The sequence below is a fragment of the Hyaena hyaena genome, unplaced genomic scaffold (assembly GCF_003009895.1).
Source record: "Hyaena hyaena isolate Hyena2069 unplaced genomic scaffold, ASM300989v1 scaffold_31, whole genome shotgun sequence".
NCBI classification, from domain to species: domain Eukaryota; kingdom Metazoa; phylum Chordata; class Mammalia; order Carnivora; family Hyaenidae; genus Hyaena; species Hyaena hyaena.
In genome coordinates, this window is record NW_024080664.1 from 4,919,653 (window position 1) to 4,941,301 (window position 21,649).

At 55.9% G+C, this 21,649-nt stretch overlaps 1 protein-coding gene across 4 annotated transcripts in view; it reads right to left on the reverse strand.

Moving 5' to 3' along the window:
- The window catches only part of AGAP1 (ArfGAP with GTPase domain, ankyrin repeat and PH domain 1), a 538,356-nt gene extending 517,591 nt beyond the window's left edge, over positions 1-20,765 (reverse strand). For all 4 annotated transcript variants that reach the window (XM_039228590.1, XM_039228588.1, XM_039228589.1 and 1 more), the window contains exon 1: positions 20,547-20,765. In XM_039228590.1, the coding sequence (XP_039084521.1) occupies positions 20,547-20,709 (163 nt within the window). In that variant the 5' untranslated portion in view covers positions 20,710-20,765. The remainder of the gene's footprint in view (positions 1-20,546) is intronic.
- Positions 20,766-21,649: the final 884 nt, after the last annotated feature.

Consider the following 21,649-nt stretch of genomic DNA (forward strand, 5'->3'; position numbering starts at 1 on the left):
TCTCCGGAGAATCCTGGGGGTCATCGCACTGTTCAACCCTGAAAGGCTACAAAATCATTATTTTCTAAACTGTTTAATGTTTATATTTGAAAGAGACAGAATGTGAGTGAGGGGGAAGTTGAGAGAGGGAGGGAGACACAGAATCGGAAGCAGTTCCAGACTCCCAGCTATCAACACAGAGCCCGACACGGGGCTCAAACTCATGGATGGGAAGATCCTGACATGCGCTGAAGTCAGACGCTTAACCAACTGAGCCCCCAGGCACCCCTAGAAAATCGTTATTTAGTTGGAAGGGCTCAACAACTCTCTAGCAGGTCTGATGGCGGGGGGGGGGGGGGGGGGCGGCGTATGTAGTTTCACCTTTTAGCTTTTTAACTAAAAACGGCGCCCCGGGCGGCTCCGGTGTGCAGGTGGAGACGTGGGCCGGCCCCACACCCTGGCACGCGTGGCATGCGGCGCCCTTGGATGCACCGAAGGGAACACGCAGATGTGAAGACGTTTTCCAAACTCATGAGCTTGAACCTTTAAGGCAGTGTGGTGTCGAGGAAAAGCCCACAGCGGCGCCACACCTGGGCTGGGAAAGCACCACCAGACGAGACAGACCTGAAGTGAGGTTCTCCCCGTGGAGGTCCAGCGGTGCTACCTCAACCTCCGCAACCCAGCAGGGGGCCCGGCGCCCCTCGCAGCGGCAGGTCAGAACACTCTTCTTGTTACATCCAAAAGCACTTGAGAGATGGACATTTTCACTCATGTGTCTAATTTCCTAGAAATGGAGGCAAGAGCAGGTTCCCTGGTGGGCACAAAAGTCCGCTGCTGTCAGGGGACCCGGCAGCTGCTGAGCACGCAGGACCGCGGACAGTCAGGATGTACGTCCAGCCCGGACCTATGTCCTGATGCGCTATTTTCTTATTCTCGATCAAGGAAATCAGTCTTCATCCTTGGTACATCCTCCCCCCGAAAAGTTACACTGATGCCCAAACGCCCCACACACCAAGATAAAGGGTGGCTCTCCAGCGTTTTGCTGATGTGGCATCGGGGCGGGAAGTGACGTGGACACTGCCCCTCATCTCCCACCCCTGCACCAAATCCCACCGCGAGCACTTCTATTAAAAAAAAAAAAGGCTCTGTAGGAGCAAAATCCACTATCTGAGGAAATCACGCAGGGTTTTCTTCCCACGCTATAAATAAAGGAGCTCTCCAGAACGTGGAGCTGTCAAAGAAGACTTACAGATAGAAGTTTCCAGTTTTACTCTTTGGCCAGAGGACACGTGAGTAATTTCCCTGAGCCAAGCAAAGGTTAATCAACAAAGAAGTTCATTAAGACTGTCCCGAGCTCAGGCTGCCAGGCAGTTAGTCATAAAGCCTGGGTGGAATTTGCCTTCTCCAGCAGTAGGAGGCGGGAGGGGAGAAAAAGTCACATCCCGGGGTGGGGGTGGGGGGGGCGGTCCTAGAAAACTTTGAGGAGAAGGTGCAGCCCCTCACCTCACCTGCCCGTCCTTCCTTGTGCAGAAGTGCTCGGTCCCAGCCAGCACACAGGTATACACACCTGCGGCAGGTGCTGGGCACAGCCGGTCAGCTCGGAGCTCTGCACGCAGATGAGAGGCAGGGAGGAACCACAGAGGCAGAGGCGTAGCGAGCGGGCTGCTCCGGGATTGGACAGCATCCCCGGTCGCCACCCACCAGATGCCACTAACACTCTGCCCCGAAGTTGTGACAAATTTCCGCAAACGCTGCAAAATTACCCCCTCCCCCAACTAAGAACCACCCATCTTGGCCAAACACCTGGGAGTTACAGGCAGGGACACGGAGGCCGGGGGGTCCCAGTGTGATGCAGAGGGCGGAGACCCGACTCTCGATGTCTGCCCACCGCCTGCCACCCGCCTCACCCCAACGCCTGCGCCGCATGTGTGCCACGCAGGCACCTGCGAGACAGCTCGTGGACTCTGCCCAGACGCTTTTAATTTTTAATCTCTTATAAGCACCCAGATGGGTCTGGTTTTTACAAACATAAACGTGAATGGTCACAGCTCCTCTCCCTCAGGCGTCCTCACCGCCCCCCCCCCGCCTCTTCCCCACCTCGGCCTCACCCCCACAGCCCACGTTAGTAGAAGACACCTCCCAGGCCACCAGACGCGGATGGCATGTCCTCTTTCTGAGGACAGGTGCTACCCCCAAGCAGTCACTGCCAGGCGCCTGCTGAGCCTGACCCCCTAAGTGGGGACCCTCACACTGAGGGTGGGAGCACGGGATTCAACAACACATTTGGAAAAGTCAGGCGGTTCTTTAAAAGTTAGATACACACCCAGGGCAGCTAGGTGGCTCAGTCAGTTGAGCATCTGACTCAGTTTCAGCTCAGGTCATGATCTCGTGGTTCCGTGAGTTCAAACCCCAAGTCGGGATGTGCGGTGGCAGCCTGGAGCCTGTCTGGGATTCTCTATCCTTTTCTCTTTGCCCCTCCCCCACTCGTGCTGTCTCTGCCTCAAAATAAACAAACTTGAAAAAATTTTCTTAATAAAAAATAAATGTAGAGACACAAAAGCGCGTGCGCACGTGAAGCGCTGAGCGCGGGTTGTGCATGGCGCTGTAACTGTAAACACCAAACCCTGCACACAGCACAGTCAGCATCCACCAGACGGGTGAACTGCAGTGAGTCCACACGATGGAATCGTGGCCAGCAACGAACACATGCTCCTGATATTCCCAACAAGCTGATGGAACCTCAGACTCACTGCCGTGAGTGAACGAAGTTAGCGTAGAAGGGGTCTGTTACTGCACCATTGCATCTCTATTAAATTCTAGAAAACGCAAACTAACACAGCGTGACAGAAAGCACATCAGTGCAAGCAGATGGGGGCAGAGGGAGGGACGGGTCACAAAGGGCACAGGGAATTATATGGGGAGACGGTTGTGTTCAATAATCTGGCTGTGGTTTCGCGGGTGTGTGGCTCTGTCAAAACTCATCAAATCGTAAACTTTCAATACATGCAGTGTCTCCTACGTAAATCTGAACTCTCTGGAACTGAATAAAACACGTGCAGAAGGAGCAGTGCTGTAAAACTCACCAGCGACGTTGACGGAAACTGCTGGAACTGTTCCATCGTGGGAGGGTCGGTGTCCTGCCTAAGCGCACGAGGGCTGTCCGGCCGGGGAGGGGGGTGCAGGGTACCCTTGGGAAACTGCACTGCTGCGGTGCCGGGGAGGAAAGGGGGGCATGGCCTTCCCAATGCCCCTCAGGAGCACCGGGGTCCCTGCACGGTGCAGGGAGTCAGGCCTGGAACACGGCAGGAATCCAGACGGTCGCCAAACGCCCAAGCTGTAGGAATGCTGTGGGGAGGGACCGTGGGGGGCAATCGGAGGACCCCATCCTGCAAAGTCAGCCACCGCACGACCCAGGTGAGTCCCTGCTGGCTTTCCAGCCCAGGCCCGATCGGAGAGAGGGATGGTGCCATCTGACGCCCCTGACCCACACCTGTGGGGACAAGCAGATCGCATGCCGGGCTCTGCTCCCCTCTTAAAGCAGCACCAGGACGGCACACAGGGTTCTGCCCCCCCCAGCGCGGCCACCTCACTTTGCGTGACCTCAGGCAAATCTCTTTCATTCTCAGGGTATCAATTTCTCTCTATTATGCTAAGTATAGCCCAGAGGAAAAGTAACTTCTATTTATACATGTTAAAAATTAACTGCGTGCTAGCATCTCCATTATTAAAATGTCACATAATTCGAGTGGCTTAAATTTAAGAGTTGTACTTCCAACCGACCCGGATTAAAGGTGCTGCAGATTTTCTGAGCCCGGGTGAAGTTCCAGTGGCACGCCATTTGGAAACCGTCCCTGTCCCAGACGGCGAACCTGTCACTGCAGGGGCCGGCTTGCCACCGCTATCTCCTCCTCCGGCGATCAAAGCCACCAGTCAGCCCGGGCACCACCAAACCTCAGCAAGGGAGTAAGAGTGACCCAGCTGCTGCTGCCTGCTTTGTAACCCAGCCATACTCAAAAGGCGAGGTGTGACTATGAGCTTCGAATCACAAACTGGGACACGCAAGAGGGCCCCAAGGGGGAGGGGCCCCGAGGCCCCTGCAGACCTCGGGCTGGTCTGACAGGTTTCCTTTGTGTTCACAAAACATCATGACCGTGACTCCTGAGTTCAAATCCTACCTCAGCCTAGGCTCCGGGGTGTGGGCGGGCTTGGGCTTTAAACTCCAGGCCTCAGGCTCCTGACCTGTAAGTGAGGGTTCTAGCACCTCTGTGCGGGCAAGTGACACAAAGCAGGTTTAAGCCCTTATCACGGGGGCCCAAACAGCAGGCGCTATTATTATGGGTTTTGTTAAGTGAAGGAGAGGGAAGGAGCGGGGAGAGCGTTCATGAAATGTTTCATAGAAATTTCTGGAATCCAGAGCAGGAGCAGCTGTCAGGGACGCCTCCAGGCAACGGTGTCATTTACAAGGCAAACCCGCCTGCCTGGCTGCCTGCACAGAGCTGCGCCCAGGTCAGCGGGGAGACCCCGGCCCCCACACCGCCCCGGCCGTGCGAGCCTCCCTTCCCCCGGAGGCCACACGGCGCACCGCGTTCTCAGCCGGCTGTTTCGGCCTCGTCTTCCTAAAAGCGAACGGGGAGCTGACGCCTGGAATGGGACCGCCGGGCAAGGAGGGCGCTGAGGCTGCTCGGCCAGTCGGCACAGGCGCCCGGCCTGGCACACAGCACGGCTCGTGACGGCCACGAACCAGCCGCCTGCCAGCCGGCAGCTGCTTGCTCCGCGTGGGGCTTTCCAGGTAGGCAAGCGCGGCGTGGGGAGCGACCACGAGCGACCACCAATCGACGGAAGAGCAGGAAGCTCTAGGAAGGGCTGGGATCCGAGGGCCGGCCCAGCGCACACAGGACGGAGGACGGGCTGCCTCGGCCTCTAGGGACAAAGAGTCGACGAGAGGCTGTTCCAGCTCCAGATTCCCTTGAGCTCAGGAAGAAGCGTAGACAGAATCCAGCCCGAGATCACAGTGCTCACAGAGAAGAAGCCAGGAAGACACACTAGCACACTCCATCAGCAGCCGGCTGGGGCTCGGTCTTACGTCCCGCCCGCCCAGCCCCTTGTCCCCATCTCCGTGGAGCGTGAGGGGAGCCGGCCAGCGAGGACCCGGGTTGGGGAAAACAAGGGTAAGCGTTCGGCTTCCGTCAGTGGCCTCGAGGCTCGGCGGCCCTGCGCACGGACGCAGCTTCCCATCAGGAGTGTTCCCGGGGCCGTGGTTTCAAACCAACAGAGAAACTCTCGGTCAAAGAAACTCAGGTTTCTGATTACGATTCCTGTTGTTATGTCCAGAAAACCCCAAGAAGACAGTATTATCTCCACCACGGGTTAAGTCATGTTTTTTAAATACTGGAACCCGAGCTCTAAAAACCCCAGGATCTAATAGGACTTATGTAACACAAGCCAAGGTAACAGTAACCATGGAAAATGGATCCTCCAAACACAAGTTTCTGGAAAAGTTCACCACAATGAGCTTTACACGGTATCTTCCTAAAGAATTCTTCGGCGGGGGTTGTTTTCAGAATCAGCATGTGGTTGCAGCAGGGTGGGGAACTATGCTCTGGTGTGAGGAGGTGTAGACGCCAGTGTAGACAGTCCACACAGTTCTCCACCGCCCACCCTTCCTGTGAACAAGCCACTGCTGAGGCTGCCAAGGCTGCTCTCAGGGTCACGCGCGCATGCGCGCGCGTACACACACACACACACACACACACACACACACACCCACAAGAGAGAAGAGGGAGGGATGAACAGGGAGTGGTGGACATGGGGTGGACAAGTCAGCCATCCCTTCATCCCTGCAAACTGGCCTTTAAGATAAAGCCTCTGATGGGGGCGCCTGGGTGGCTCAGTCGGTTAAACGTCCGATTTCGGCTCAGGTCATGATCTCACGGTTCATGAGTTCGAGTCCCGCATCGGGCTCTGTGCTGACAGCTCGGGGCCTGGAGCCTGCTTCAGATTCTGGGTCTCCCCCTCTCTCTGCCTCTCCCCCACTCACACTCTGTCTCTCTCGGTCTCTCAAAAATGAATAAATGTTAAAAAAATAAAATTTCAAAAAAAAGATAAAGTCTCAGGAACAAGAGGCTTTTCAGTACTCGGAGGGGAGCAAGCGAGCATTAAGGAGAATGTGCGCTGCCGTTACGGAAATCACCCGATGAGACGTGCAGGCAAGTCTTCTGGGAACGTCTTCCACCATGGTAACCCATGAACGAGACTAGAACGTTCTTTCATAAAGGGAACTGGAAGAAGTCAAGTTTCCCTGGCCCACAGCAGACGACATGTTCAAAGGTTAACTTCTCCCGCTCTGCGGGGAGGGTGGTAGTTGTGAGAGAGGGAGCGGCACTCAGAGCCGCCAGCACCTTCCTTCAGAACCAAGCCCTCGTGGAGGGACAGAGGGGACCACCTGGGCACGTTCTGCCGTCAAGCCCCCTCAGCTCCCGGCCTGCTGGCGCCGCACACAGGACGGTGACAACATGGGGACGGAGGCCAGGGCGCCGGCTGGAGATTCTGGACGCACAGCCCGTTCCACCAGAAGTGCGGCCTACAGACCAAGGCAGGGCGGTGAGCGGAGAGGCTCACGTCCCGAGAAGGGGACCGTGGGTCCGACCGGGCCGACCCGGAGAGGGCTCTGTGACACGCACGCAGCGGCCGAGGGCTGCGGGGGAGACTCGCAAGAGGCTCGGGAAGGAATCTGCTGATTCAATACCCCCGAGGCCGCGGGGTCTGGGCCAGCTCCGGGCAGGATGCGGACAGCGCTGCAGGGGGCGGAGGAGGAGGAGGCCGCAGGCCCAGCCCCGTGAGGTCACCGCGGGCTCCCGGACAGCCCACAAGACAGGCCCCATTTGAGTCTGCTCTGCAGAACAGGAATATGGGGCCAATCAGGTTCTATAATTAACACTGCAATTAACACTGCAGACACAGGGATCGCACTGTAATTCAGCTCCCAACTCGGGGCCGGGGTGACTCCCAATTCTGAAGGCTGCTCCCTAAAACTCATGAACCGGGAGGTGACTAAGAGCTTAATGAGACTGCTCGGATCTGCCTCAAAACCTGCCATGTAAGTCAGACACAGGAGAGGCTCATCAATGACACCTGCAGCACTTACCATATGCTCGTTACGGTGACAGTGACACACCAGCAGCGGGTCACACAGCTGCACCCCTGCTTTCTACTCTGGGTATGGGGGGCCTGGGGGTGTGGAACGTCGGAGATGATCATCGGTGAAGTTCCATCCGCTCACGTCTGCACGCACCCACGTGTCAGAAGGGAGCCTTCCATAGACGCACCGTGTGACACGTGGCAGGCGCTGGTTCCCCCACGTGCTACTGGGTCGCGTTCCCTGCCCTCCGGTGGATATTACACTCCTGAGTGGAATCTCACTCGGAGTTTGCGGGGGCAGGGATACTACGGAGGAAGCAACTGAGCACAAGGCCCTAGGGCAGGCGGCCCACCCGACCGCCTCCTCCCCTCCCTCCCAGCCCCACTCGTACCGCCACCAGACCCGGTCATTTTGGGGAATGAAGAGCCACCGATGTGGTGGCCGCAGCCACTGCAGAGACAGGAGGGACCTTGAGATCACAGTTCAATCCTGTGGATTCCAGCCTCTGAAACTGAGGCCCAAAGGGACACGCATTTGCCAAGAATTCCAGGGCACGTCACTGAGGCCCAGGCTGTCTGTGCGCCACAGGCCAGTCACCAAGGCTGTGACCCACCATGATGTCACGACGTCCAGGGAAAAACCCACGGTATAAACCAGGTAAGCAAGAAAATGCCCATCCTGCGCATCAATACATTGGCTACGTCTAAACCCAGTCCTCGGAGCCACCTAACCCCAAACCCGCTGAGGCCGGAAGAGGGGCTGCCCTCCCAACATGCACATCGAGCCGTAGGACTCAAGTCAGAGTTCAGTTCAAAGTCTCCTTTTGGGTTCACATGAAGACTGGGGCGCCTCGGTGGCTCAGTCAATTAAGTACCTGCCACTTGATTTCACTTCAGGTCATTATCTCATAGTTCGTGAGTTCAACCCCCACATTGGGCTCCGTGCTAACGGCATGGAACCTGCTTGGGATTCTCTCCCTCCCTTTCTCTCTACCCCTCCTCCACTTTTTCTCCCTCTCTCTCTCTCTCTCAAAATAAACAAACTTAAAAAAAAAATAAACTGAATCAAGATTAACACAACAAAAGGCTGTCCTTCCAAAGTGCAAGTGAAACCAACTTCGCCTGCAGAATGAGACACCTGTACATGGGACCCACACTTGGTAAGTACCCTGCCCCCACTGTGCTGACACTGAACCTGAACTTGATGTCATGACACCTTGATGGCCACGGTTTCTAAAAACCCTTTGGATTCCTAGCCCTACTGGGCGCAGCCTTGGAAACCTCTGCATCCTATAGAAGCAGCTAGATAGCGACCCTCTAGATGGGTGGAGAGATACGCAACATTACCAAGCAGAGCAACAAGGGCAATGGGAACAGAATGCCTCCCTCTACACATTCCTTCAACTGTTCTGTGTGTTTCCAAATTCTCATCACAGAATGTGGAGGAAATGAGAACCACCTCGAGCTGCAGTTAATCTGTAAATGTCATCTCTTAGTAGCAAAATGCCTTGTTTATATGAATCCGAGACCCTAGACTAGTGGCATACCCCCCCAGCAGACCCAGAGGGGTGCCTGGGACCCCACAGGTGGGTGATGGCTCCGTCGATCTGTGACCTGCTACCTCTTACCACATGCCACTCGACACAAAGTGCCCTGATACCAACCTCAACAAGTCAGGGGGCAGGGAGGTTGGGTGACAATCTCCCAGATGAGGAAGACCGCAGCACTCCAGGCCTCTTCCATCCCCAAGCACGCAGTCTGGAAACGAACACTCTGAGTGCCCCACACCCAGCATCCCATCAGGAGCAGACGGGGGATTCTAAAAGAACACGGGCTCTCACGCTGGAGCCTGGGAGTCTGAACCACATTCAGAAGCTGCGACGCCAGCACATCCAGACCTCACTTGGCGTCAGGGGTGGGGGGGGGGGGGGGGGGGAGGCAGAGACTTATGGGGAGATGCACAAACCACACCTGCCCAGGATTTCAGCAGCACCCAGGACCCCCCGGACAAGCTGGGGGTCTAGGGAAAGAATGTGGAGCTTGGGGAGTCTGAAGCAGAGAAAAAACCTCTAGACTTAGACTATGGGCAGAAAGAGATGAAGTAACGTTTGTATTTTATTCCCCAGCATGAGATGATCAGAGAGAGAAGCACAGGTTGAGAAACACTGGTAAACCTGAAATTTTCCTTTTTTTAAGGTTTTTATTTAGAGAGAGAGAGAAAAAGCATGGGGGGGAAGGGGGAGAGAGAGCAAGCATGTGAGCAGGGGAGGGGCAGAGAGACAGGGGGAGAGAGGATCTCAAGCATGCTCAGCCCAGAGCCCGATGCGGGGCTCAAACCCACGAACTGTGAGATCATGACCTGAGCTGAAATCAGGAGTGAGATGCTTAGCCAACTGAGCCACCCAGGTGCCTCAAAACTGAAATATTCTAAGTGAAAAAATGGAAACCAACTTTCCTGTGTGAAGACGGTGAGATTCCTCTGGGCAAAGATGGGAGTTTTCCAAAGCCTCCTGCTGATACAGACGATGCACGTCTGTCAACGACCCCCTCCTCCATGTCATTAGCTTCCCACCTTCTGGGGCTCAAGCAGGGCAGCCTCTGGGAGCCCCTGAGCCTCTTCACGGCACCCCCTCTAGCTCGCCCAGCCCACTACGCATCCTGACCAAAGCACATGCCTGCCCGGTTTACACACGGCAATGTTCACCTCTGCGGTCCTGGCACATGGCGCCACAAGTCTATGGACTCAAGCCATTAAGTGGAAATTACCAACACCACCAGATACACATGGACACAGACTTGGGGTACGGATGTAGCTACGATGGACACGCATCAAGCATCACATGGTATATACTCTGCACTGCTCTGGCCAGGAGACGCCAGGCTACATGAGCAGGGTCTCAAGGGCCATCACAGTCCAGGGCCTGTGAGCCACAACTGGGTCACAGGAGTCCCTGTGTGGACGGACTCAGCTCCCAGACAGAGCAGCACAGCAGCCCTGCCGCAAGGGGCCCATGTGCACCTGCCTCGGACCCCAGCTACGCGTCTACAGGGGGAAGAAGGGGCCGTGATACGCTCCTGATGCCTGCTTCTCAGCCTGTCCCACAGACAGGGTGACTCCTGATCTACATACGCAAACCGACCCCACAGGGACAGGGCCCTCTTCCACAAATCCCGGGGAACTGCCACGCACGGCCAAGCACCTCCCGCCCAAACCTCGGGACGTGGAAAGATGGAATGCCCACACCCGGCCCTGCACTTGTGTTCCCAGGATCAAACCCCAGACTGCGGCCCCTCTCCCTCCGTCCTAGGGCTCCCACGCAACTTCTGGCCTGCACCTCCACGAGCATCCCTTGGACCCTGTCTCTGTGTCACCACCTTCCTGCCCAGGCCCCCACCCTCCCCCACAACAGCCTGGAGGTGGTTCCCAGTCTCCAGCCCTCCCTGCCATTCCCCACAACTGCAGCGGCCACCATGGCCTCAAGGCTGCACGGCCACCCCAGGGCATCAAGCGCTCCCCTCCCCAAACAGAAACCCATCATCAGGGGTCTGCACGGCCCAATCAAAGCACACCTGACCTGCCCTCTGGGGCCTGTAAGGCTCCCCTCCGTCATTCCGGCCTCCTCAATTCTCTGGAGGCTGGGGATTCAGTCCAGATGTTTCTGTCCTGTTACCCACCAGCCAGAAAGCCCTCCACTGCCTGATCCCTACCCAGCTCCCACGTTGGGTTTAATCCCATCCCCTCCCTCCGAGGCAGCCCTCCCTCTCCCCAGGCTGCCTGGAACTGCCAGAGATCTCCCTTTGTATCCCGGTGGGGTGGCCTCCGGGGTGAGATCCGGAGCGAGCTGGGAGAAGGGCTCAGGCGTCGAGCATCCTGCACACCCTCCCCCGCTCAGTTGGAAAAGCTCCCCTTTGCCACACTGTAGGTGCTCAATAAAATCTTGCCTATAGATTCGCATTAGCCACTCCCAATGCTAAACGGTGAAGATAAACACAGCCCTCCCACCCCCATCCCTCAAAATAAACATTTGCTTGTATGAAGCCACTAGAGAAGCTCACACGCGTTCCATCCCTTTGAGCTACCAGGTTTGGCCTCAGTTAGCGTGGCCTCTGTGAAGGGGGATGGGCAGCTCCAGGATGCGGCAGAACGAACAAAGAAAATAACCCCTTGGGAATAACGGAGTTGGCAACACTTAGCTTTTGTTTTTTTCCTGCCTGGCACATAATTGCTACAAACAACAGACCCTGAGTAGTGCTAACACGTTAACTATAAGACCACAGAACAGTTCAGGCCCAGAGTAGAAAACGAGTTTCCTTTCAAATGCCAACACGGATCCAAAAGTTATCTAAAACCCAGGATGGAGGTGGGGAAATGGGGGCTGGGCCGGGCCGGAAAGAGTACCCCAAATGATTACTGATTTGCCGAGAGCCAGGGAAAGCTGAAAGGGGCCCGCTCTGGTCTCAGGGGAGCTGTGCCATCCACATTTTAAAGAAAAGTACTTCCTGGTGAAGGATTTCACTCAGGCAGCTCCCTATTTACAGAGCTGTAATTATTCAACTCACAAGGATTTAACAGTTTGTAGAAAATCCTGAAGTCTAAGACGGCTGGAAATTTATTAGCCACTTAAACAAACAATGGAAAGAACACAAATCAAAGGAGGATACGCAGCATCTAAGCCACCTGAGTGTCATGTAATGAACTTCGAACAGCAATGAATGGTCTCTCCAGATAGAGGCTCCCCACCAGATAGAGTGGCTTCATGATTGGTTGTATGCAACCAGGGAGAACAGGTAACACGACACAGGTCTCCACTCCCAGGCACCTGACAGGAACCAAAAGTCAGGCCCGAGAATGTGCACAGAGGCACTGTTGTACCAGCAGAAAGTAGGAAACTACGCAAATGCCTATCAATGGTAGAACAGATTAAAAAAACAAAGGCGACCTTTAACTACATGCAATACAGATGGGTCTTGCCTTGCCGACCACCTTCTGTTTCTTGATCTGAATGCTGGTTACACACATGAGGTCAGTTTGTGAAAACTTCCCCCCTTATGCTTTGGGCATCTTTCTGTATTTATGTGCTACGTAAGAAAGTAAAAAGTTCCCAAAAATTAGGGAGTTGAGAGTGGTCTCAATCCCGGCAATCCCGAACTCGAAATAACAACAGCACATGGGAAATCAGAGCCCCAGACTTGACTGTTGATGCTGAAATTAAAACAATGCTCTTGTTTGTTTGTCTGAAATCAGGTTCACCAGCCTAGCTACCAGGGGCCTTGTTAGAACAGGAGACGAAATCACAGCTCACAGCAGCACCCCAGGTCCTTAAAAACAGCAACAAAGGGTGGGCAGGCAGGCTTACGGAAGTGCCCTCCCTGGAAAATATGCCCGCTCTCCCCCACAGAAAGGACAACTGGAAACACAAACAGCTGAACCTCAGGGCCATAGGCTCTCTCCACATCAATTTATTCTTCAATAGAAAAGTAATGAGCTTACCTACATTACCAAATCTTGCTGAGGACCACCGTCTACCCTCACCAGACAGCATGCTTCTGAGCTTGCATTTAAGGAATAAAAAGTCTGTTAGGAAACTAAGTTGGGTCTTGTTTGGTTGAAGGCACTGACAACAAAAAACAAAAACAAAAAAAAGTTTTCTGACTTCTTCCTTTTCCCAATACTCTTGGTAAGTCCCTTTAGAGTGAAATGCATTGAATTTCAACTAAATTTACTTCCCCCAAAGATGCTACTCTCCCTTGAAGACTAATATCGGAGAATATGGTAACAGGAGCTTTGGCAAGGCTGTGTCCTAAGCTGGAAATCAACACGGTTCTATTTGCGAGGAGCCTGTTGAATGTTGACATTTCTAAGACCAAACATAAGTCGTTCGTGAACACGGCCGGTAATTATCTGGAATTCTTCTCCCAGAACCATGAAAAGTGTTTCCCACCCTTAAAAAATAAAAAATAAAAAAGCAGCTTCTAACCACAATGCTAATGACAACCAGACGGCATGAGCATGAGCCGTTTTAAAGAGGAGACAGTTGCTTGTGTAGAAACACTGTACAAACACTCCAACACTGCAGCCCAAAAAAAGACAATCCCCCTCAAACAGCGGGAGAAGTGTGAAATTTGCAAATGAGCCCCTGGTTAAACAAAAACACCAATCTGTTCCCAGACAGCTTAGGGTGGCCACCTGTTCCGGGCCGGTGGCGAGTTCTGATCACCAGTGGAAGAAACAATATCTAAGCGATGACAGCCCCTCTCCGGCCCTGGTCCCCACCCTCGAGCCTATATTTAGTCTGCTCTTTATGGAAAATGTTCCGACCTCGTACACAGACAAGCTCTTTGGCTGGTTATTCAAAGGGTCCATTAACAACCTCTTCTGGCAGGGGTGGTGTTTGCTCGCCTTCCCTCGCAAGCCCCAGAGGCAACCAAAACACCCCCTTTCTGGCCTTGGTCAGCTGTGAGCAGGAGCCCAGGGATGACCAACTGCCCTGGCTCTGGATGGGTCATCCCTGTATCTCGGGTAAGTCAGTCCACACACAGCCCTGCGTGCAGGCTTTCCACGCTGAAGAAGAACCAAAAATCCCCGTCAGGCCCTCAGGAGCACAGAGCTCCCGGGAGAAGGGTGTCCGCTGTCCCGCACACGCAGAGCCCTGTCCCAGTACCCTGCACAAAAATAGCAGATGCTGCAGAGATTGGAGATTAACATCTGCAGAGTGCATTTTGCTTCTCAGAGAAAGGTACTTAACAAAGGGAAGGAATTATGCAGCTAAGCACCAGATCAGAACCCCCGAACCGTGGATTTTAAAAATAACTAAGCTTGATCCGCTTTGCCAAACTCAATCACTTAAAGCAAAGGATTCAAAGGATCTGCGATGTCAGGGGGAGGGGGGTGGGGAGCACGGGTTTGTTTGAATGTTGAGAAACACGAGACAAGATCAAATCAGTAGTTAAAACAAGCCCAAGCGAGACTCACAAACTATAAACACCTGCGGGGGACGCGGGAAAAAAGGATGCAAACTAAGGGATTTTAGTCTTAACAAAATAAAAAGCCTGCGCTGGGAGGAGAAAACAGTGGTGGTAGTAACAGCACCACGCGCTCTCGTTCGCGAAGGTTCCCACAGCCGCTGCGGGGCTTCTCGCTTCTGAGTCACTTCCTTCAGGCTCCAAGACGGCCCTCCCCAAGCTGCCAATAACACCCAGCTCTCCTCCTCCCCTGAAATGCTCCTGTAGCCCCAAACCAGCGATCACAAATCGTATCCTCTGTCGAATTATCAGAACAAGGGAGTACTGAGGAAGCCCATGTAAATACACCAAACACCGGAGCACATGCGACGTATCGACAGGAAGGAAGGTCCACACAACAGCCTAGGACTTAAAGGACCTGGGACGTCAGCTGGTCCTAACTCCCTGCAGGGTCCCCTTGATGATGTCCAAACCCCTCCCCCATCCGACCGCTCCCCTCACAGGGCACTCCGCCCCAAGGAGGTAGCATGGATGTCGACGTGAATTCATTCGGAGCGGTGTTTAAAGCCCTTCTCGGGGCGCCTGGGTGGCTTAGTTGGTTAAGCGTCTGACTTTTGCTTAGGTCATGATCTCACGGTTCGTGGGTTCGAGCCCCGCGTCGGGCTCTGTGCTGACTGCCAGCTCAGAGCCTGGAGCCTGTTTCAGTCTGTGACTCCCTCTCTCTCTGACCCTCCCCTGCTCACGCTGTCTCTCTCTCTGTCTCCTAGAAATAAATAAACATTTATTTAAAAAAAAAAAAAAAAAGCCCTTCTCCACTACGTGGAAACTGTGTGACCCTGTGCAAGTCCCTGGCTCCCTCGCCTCACCTGGAACCCACAGAGAAGGAGTTCGGAGAGCGGGGTCCAAAGACGACGGCCCTTTCTGCTGGAGCTCTTCCATCCACAGCGAGGCTTCTCAACGTGCGGTCCCTGGACCAGTAGCACTGGCAGCCTCTGGAAACTCGTTCGAAAAGCCCATTCTTGGGCCCCACTCCAGAGCTAGAGAACTAGAAACACGGGGGCTGGGGGCCAGCGATCTGCTTTCCCAAGCCCTCCATGTAATCCGCACAGTCAACTTGGAGAACCTCAGCTCTCCGTACGTTATGTCGGTGGCCTGGGTCTGACCTTCTCTCACCCCCAAAATAAAGAAACACCAACCCTGTGCAAATAGCCTGGCTGAAAAAGGTGTTAGGATTCAGCAAGTAGATCCTTCCCTTCCCCTACGCACACTAAAGAAATTTCATTTCCACCCCAGACATCACACACAGTTGGTTACGTTTCCACCCAAGCCAACCCCCCTCATATCCAAAAGGTGCCAGGGGCACCTGGGTGGCTCAGTCAGTTAAGCGTCCGACTTCGGCTCAGGTCATGATCTCACGGTTTGTAGGTCCGAGCCGTGCGTCGGGCTCTGTGCTGACGGCTCAGAGCCTGGAGCCTGCTTCACGTTCTGTGTCTCCCTCTCTCTCTGCCCCTCCCCTGCTCGTGCTCTGTCTCTCCCTTTCTCAAAAATAAACATTTTTTTTTTAAAAAGTGCCCAGCCCTAACATCTGTACTCCTGCGACAGGTTTCAAAACACCCTCAACTTGTGCCGGAGGATAAACGCTATTTATACAACCAATGAGGGGCAAAAAGACCCGAACTCCAGAGAAGATGTTAGCCCCTCTGGCAAATGCGTCCTGGGCCTCCTGAATCACGGAGGAGGAGGAGGAGGAGGAGGAGGAGGAGGAGGAGGAGGAGGAGGAGGAGGAGGAGGAAAAGGACCTTATTTCTGCCCTCAAAAGGCTCCCAGTCCTTCAGGCCGGAGATGAGCCAAACAGAGCCCAGGACACAGAGCAGGCGGCCTGAATTCTGCCTGGGAGACATAGGAGAGACACTGGCGTGAGCCAAGCTGGAAGGGATGCCTGAACTGGGAGGGAGTTGGATGCTGGTAATGTAAGCAATTTAACTCAGAGGCCGCAGAGGGAGAGCAACTGTTAAAGAAGAAACTGCAACATTTGTATCAATAACTAAAAGGCCCCATACCTGCGCCTTGTGATTCAACTTGAAACATTTCGAATACAGTGGATATTGGCATAGAAAAACTACACTCATCCACCTCAGGAAGAAGGGGCTTGTTCCCAGACACTTACACCTGCAGCAACCAGATTAAATCGTTTTCTATATGAAAACCAACTCTTCCAAGTTTTGCCGTGGTAAACACCTTTGCAGAGAACACAACGCTTCTGGTTATTTGTAGCCTCTCAAACCCTTCTCGTCTTGGGCGAAGGGAACACGCGCTGGGGACAGTTGGCACACACAGCCGTGGAAGCCATGAAGAAGCAGGGACTCCACTTCTGTCTCCCAAGGCGCTACAGAGCCAGCGCTGAGGTCACACCAACCCCGGTCAAGTCTCTGGGGCAAGTTTCCCACACTTCCGGGGCCTCGGAGGCGGCATCCCAGAACTGCCACACGGGGATCTGAGATGACGCAGGGTAAGCACTTCGCACCCAGGCCATGGGATTAAGTGGTCCCTTACCCCACCTTCCCAGCCCCCCTCCCCCCTTGCCGGGGCTCAGCCCTAGAAGCCTTCTGTCAAAGCACCCTTACCAGAGCAGAGCTCTCCGGGTAAGGACCGGGCCACTGTGCCTCCCCTAAGCCTTCAAGGGGAAGCCACAGTAGCCAGCGGCGAGGCCAGCGGGGAACCCGGTTCCCCCTAATCTACCACTTGGTGACGATGGAGGCATGCAAGCGGGTTTGGGGCTCAACCACTGGCCTGGCTCAGCAGGCTGCGAGGTGTCTTTCCCCACCACAGCTCGGCTACTGGGAAGCGGAATTACAATGCGCGATTGCTAATAGAGGCATTATCCCTAGGAGAACAAGCTTTATTTAACAAGAAAGGCAGTTGGCTCATTGACCTCAGCCCCATCAACCCCAGACAGAACCAGAGGGGGAAAACCTGACCAGTCGTCCACGCTGGGAGGAGCCGGTCCTGGACTCGTTTCTGGGTGTGGAGAGTACCCAGGCTCCAAGCTACATTTCAGAGTGCGCCACCCCCCCACCCCCACCCCCACCGTGGAACCCCACACACATCTGACCAGGTAAATCTGCAAACAGCCAGCAATGCTTCTCTAAAATCCAGAGAGCTGGGAGACAAAAATAAATATCTCTAAATCTGAAATAAAAATTGGAAAGATAGACTTCTTTGGGACAAAGTAATATTCTAAAACAAAAACAGAATCATGTTTCCCATGCCCACAAACAGTCTTATTCAGGAACCTCGGTGAGCTCTTTCCAGTAAGATCCATACAATTCAGTCCATCACCAAGACAGTTTTCCGATCCAGACCCACTTACAATCACTTCGAAATGAGCTTTGAAAGGGTGCTAGCTACACATTGTTCCCTTTGACAAGGCCCCTCCTCACACCAACAGTAAAATTTCCTGAAAACACACACAAAAAAAAACAAAACAGGGAAAATTTTAAATAAATTATGGCACAGCCAAGTGCTGGATGATTATGCCGAGAAATTGTATCTCCAAAGTTTTTCATAACATTGAAAAGTGCTCCCGATACGTTCACCAAGAAGCTCTGTAGATATGAATCCAATGTTGTATCTGTTGTGCACACGGCGGGGGAAGGGGGACGGGGACCTAGCTGGATATCCTCTGAAATGCAGACTGGTTTGTTGGGTGGAATAAACGATTTTTAAACTGCCTGCTATGATATGCACATACTTTCCTGATGGGAAACGGTTCGATTTAAAATTCTGAAAGACCCCCACTTCGCCATCATACCCTCCTGCCCTGCAAGGTGCTCAGGCAGGTCCGAGTATGTTGTGACTCAACTCCGCTCCTCCAGGCACCCGGTCCCTTCCATCTGCGGCCCCCCCGAACAACACGTGCAGCCTCTGTACCCCACAGCGATGCTCCTGGTTTCAACAGGAGCGAAGACCCCACACCCTGCACAACTACACACAAGTGTTTCCGCACCGGGTTCTTTTCATAGTGAAAACTCCGGCCTGCCACAACTGGGCAGTCCTCTCCACTCCCAAGATGTTAACAACACAAACGTAAAATCACAACCGTATCTTACAACTGGCACAAGGGAGAACGTCTCATTATCACGAACGAACCGACCTTCGGTTAGAAGGGGCAGCAAGGGGCAGCGGAAGGTGCTCTCCCTATTCAAATGATCCTTTGGCTCAGACCTGACTTTGAATGACCTCAGTCAAATGTGCAGGAGGTCATTATCCCTCCTTGAACGGCCATCCCTCACCACACGAGGATAATGAAGCTGGCCCACATTCTCACAGCGCTGCTACAGCCACACAATGAGATTATGAATGCGAGAGTATTTCTGCTAAAGTTCTATACAAATGAAAGGTGGTATCCTTGCTGATAATAATGCAAAGAACAGAAGAGCATTTGAGCGGTTCTTAAGCTTCGTTAACAGCCAAATGCAAAAAAGACATTCCTTTTTCTAACAGAAAAATAATGGCATCATCAAAGCCCCAACTAGGATTCGTTCATGGATTCTGAGTCTTATTAGAAATGACAAGGATTCCAGCCGCGAAGGAGCTTAGCTTGTCACATGGCAAAGGTAGACAGCAAGCTATCAAAAACCATCATCTAGGAACCACGAGATTTTTTTTTTTTTTTTTTAAGAAAGAAACGAAAAGGAAAAGGTAAAACCACATCGTCTTGCTAGAAAGAATGCTTGGCTGGAAGTGCTTGAGACCCCAGAGCTCGGCTCCGAGAATGAGAAATGAAAACAAGGCGTCATGAATCACTTCGCTAGAGGTCTCTGCTCCCGGCCAGGTGCGCTCAGTACTTGCGGCTGGCTTTCATGGTGTTTCATCAGACTTCGGTGCATGCAGCCAGAGAGCTGCAGAGAGACCTGCGAAACAGGCACTGCAAGTGCCCCTTTCACTGTGACCACCACAGGGCCAGGTTCTGCCTCTAGAGGAAGACCTTCAAGCAGGATCACCCAGGCCATAGCAGGTGCACGTGGGCCCCACGGCCTCCCACAAATCCTGGCGGAGGTACATGGAGACTACACCTCTTCAAGGAATCTGCAAACATCTTAAACTGACATCAAGGCGGCCGTGTGGTCTGGCAGCCAGGTCCCACACACGGCTGGAGCACCGCTCAGGTCCTCGCGGGGAATTAGCGAGTCCCCTGCGGATATCGCCGGCCAATCAGCAGCCTGGCCGGGACACTGTTCAAGTCCGTGGGGCTGCCAAATGCCACGATGATCAGCACCACGACATCCACCTTCCCCGTCTAACTGGCCAAGCGTCAAACCGAGCCGCTCTGGGGTTAGTCGTGCGGAACGTACGGTGCCAGAGCAAAGCCCTCCTGTGGCCGATTCCCTCACAGATGGAGGGGAGCTGGGTGGCTGCCTGCAGCCAGGCTTCCGGACAATCTCCTGCCAGGCCTTGGAACATTCTCAATGTTCCTCAACAGCGGCCCTAGTGGCCTTTGGTTAGGACAGTTTGTATGGCCGCCCACTCTGCAGCCCTTGTACCTAATCTCTGGCCGACAGAGGGGAAAACTGCTGATGGAGTGTGGCCGTGGCCGGGTGGGACTCCGCGCTGACAGCCCACCTTGTCTCCCCAGGTAGCTCTGGTCGGGCCGAACGGACAGAGCAAGGAGACAACCCAGAAGCCTAGTATGGGAGAAATAAGAGCCATCCCTAATCCCAAGAGAACACAGGCCAAGGAGAGCCAGAGCCCCGCACCTCCCCGGTAGCCTTGCCTGACCAGCAGGGAGAGTAAGGGGCCTCCGGGCCTGTGAAAGGGAGACCCAGAAGCTGAGGGACCGACCCCCTGTCCTTCCGGTAGAGCTCTTCTTCTAATACGACCCAGGACTTGGGGGAGAAAACACTCTACGGGGCCAGCCTTTGCACAGAGGCAGGTGGACATGCACCTAGACATGACACAGCCCTGGCTGCAAGGGCTCCATTCGGCTGCCTGTCGGGGCAAAAACACGAAGGGGGCGGCCCTGTCCCAGCTAAACACGCGGGCCGGAACCCCCAGCCCAGCGGCACTTCTCACAACGTCTCCAGCCTCTAGCAAGACGCCCGGCCCTGGCCTGCGACCCCGTCACGGGCCCGGCGGCACCAACCCCTCAGGCTGCCCCCCGGGCATCGGCCGGGTCGCTGGGGTGGCCCAGGACGCGGCAGCACCGAGCCACTTTCACACAGGACAGGCTCCGCTGCCCATGATCAAATCAACGCTGCCGGTCCAGCCTCCCCGGCCGAGCCGGCGGCGCCCTCGGCCTCCCGCTCGGCCGTCGCCCGGCCTTGCAGGACAGGAAGCAGGGGCAGCCGCGTGCCACGGCCCGGCGCGTGTGTACACACGCACGCACACACGCGCGCGCGCACCCCGCCGCGCCGGGGGCGCCCGCTCCCCCGCGCTTTCCAGAAGCCCCGTGGCGGCCCGGCCCTCACCTTCGATGGCGATGACGTGCTCCCGGATCTGGTTCTGCAGCACCGGCTCTTCCACGCGCTCCAGCAGCTCGTAGATGGAGTAGATGTTGGGGTGGACCGACTCGAAGCGCTGGATCTCGGCCCGGATGGCAGCCGAGTTGGCCAGCTGCTGCTGGTAGTTCATGGTGCAGGCGCCGCGCCCGGAGCCGCGCGCCCCCCGCCGCCGCCGCCGCCGCCGCCCCGCGCCCCGGGGCCCGCGGGCCGCCGAGCCCGGGGCGCCGCAGCCCCCGGGGAGCCGGGCCCGCCGGCGGCGGGCGGAGGAGGCGCGAGAAGAAAGGAGCGGGCGGAGCAGGCGCGGGGCCGGCCCGCGGACTCAGTTCATGGCCGGGACGCGCGGCCGGCGGAGCGAGCGGGCCCCCGCGCCCCGGGTCAGCGGGCCCCCATGGAGCGCGCCGCGGCGGGCGCGCCCGGCCCCGGAGGAGGCTCGCTCGGGCGCCTTCCTGCGCCGCAGCCGCCTTCCACCCCTAGGCGCTGCCCCGCCGAGCAGCCATTAAAGCCAGGCAGCCGCCGCGCTCCGAGCGCCGGGGCCGAGGGCCGGCCCCCGGGCAGTGGCCGCGCCGCTCGGGGAGCCCGGCCGCGGCGTGGGTCCGCGCGCTGCGTGCTGCGCCGTCCGGCGCGCCGGGGCCCCCCGCGCCGTGCCCGCCGCGCGCCGCCCGCCGAGCCGGGACCGAGCCGCAGGCGCCGCGCAAGCCGCGGAGCCCGCTCCGAGCGCCGCCCGCCGCCTGCCCGGCCGGCCCCCTCCCTGGCACGCAGGGCCCCGGCCCACGTCGGCCCCGCCCCCGTCCGCGCCCCGCCCGCCCGCGCGCTCGCCGCCCCCCGGCCGCCGCCGCTGCGTCCTCCGCGGCGCTTCCCAGCGCGCCGGATCCCGGGGAATTGCGCCAGGCTCCGCCCCGCGCCCGCCCCTGGGCTTCCTGGGACTTGTAGTCCGCGCCGCGTCGCGTCCCTCCTGGCGGGGCCCGCGGGGAGGAGGGGCGCGCGCGGCCGGGACCGGGGGCGGCGGGCGCGGGACGGCCGCGCCTCCGGCTCCGGCCTCCCCCGGGCCCCTGCGCCGGCGCGGTGCCCTC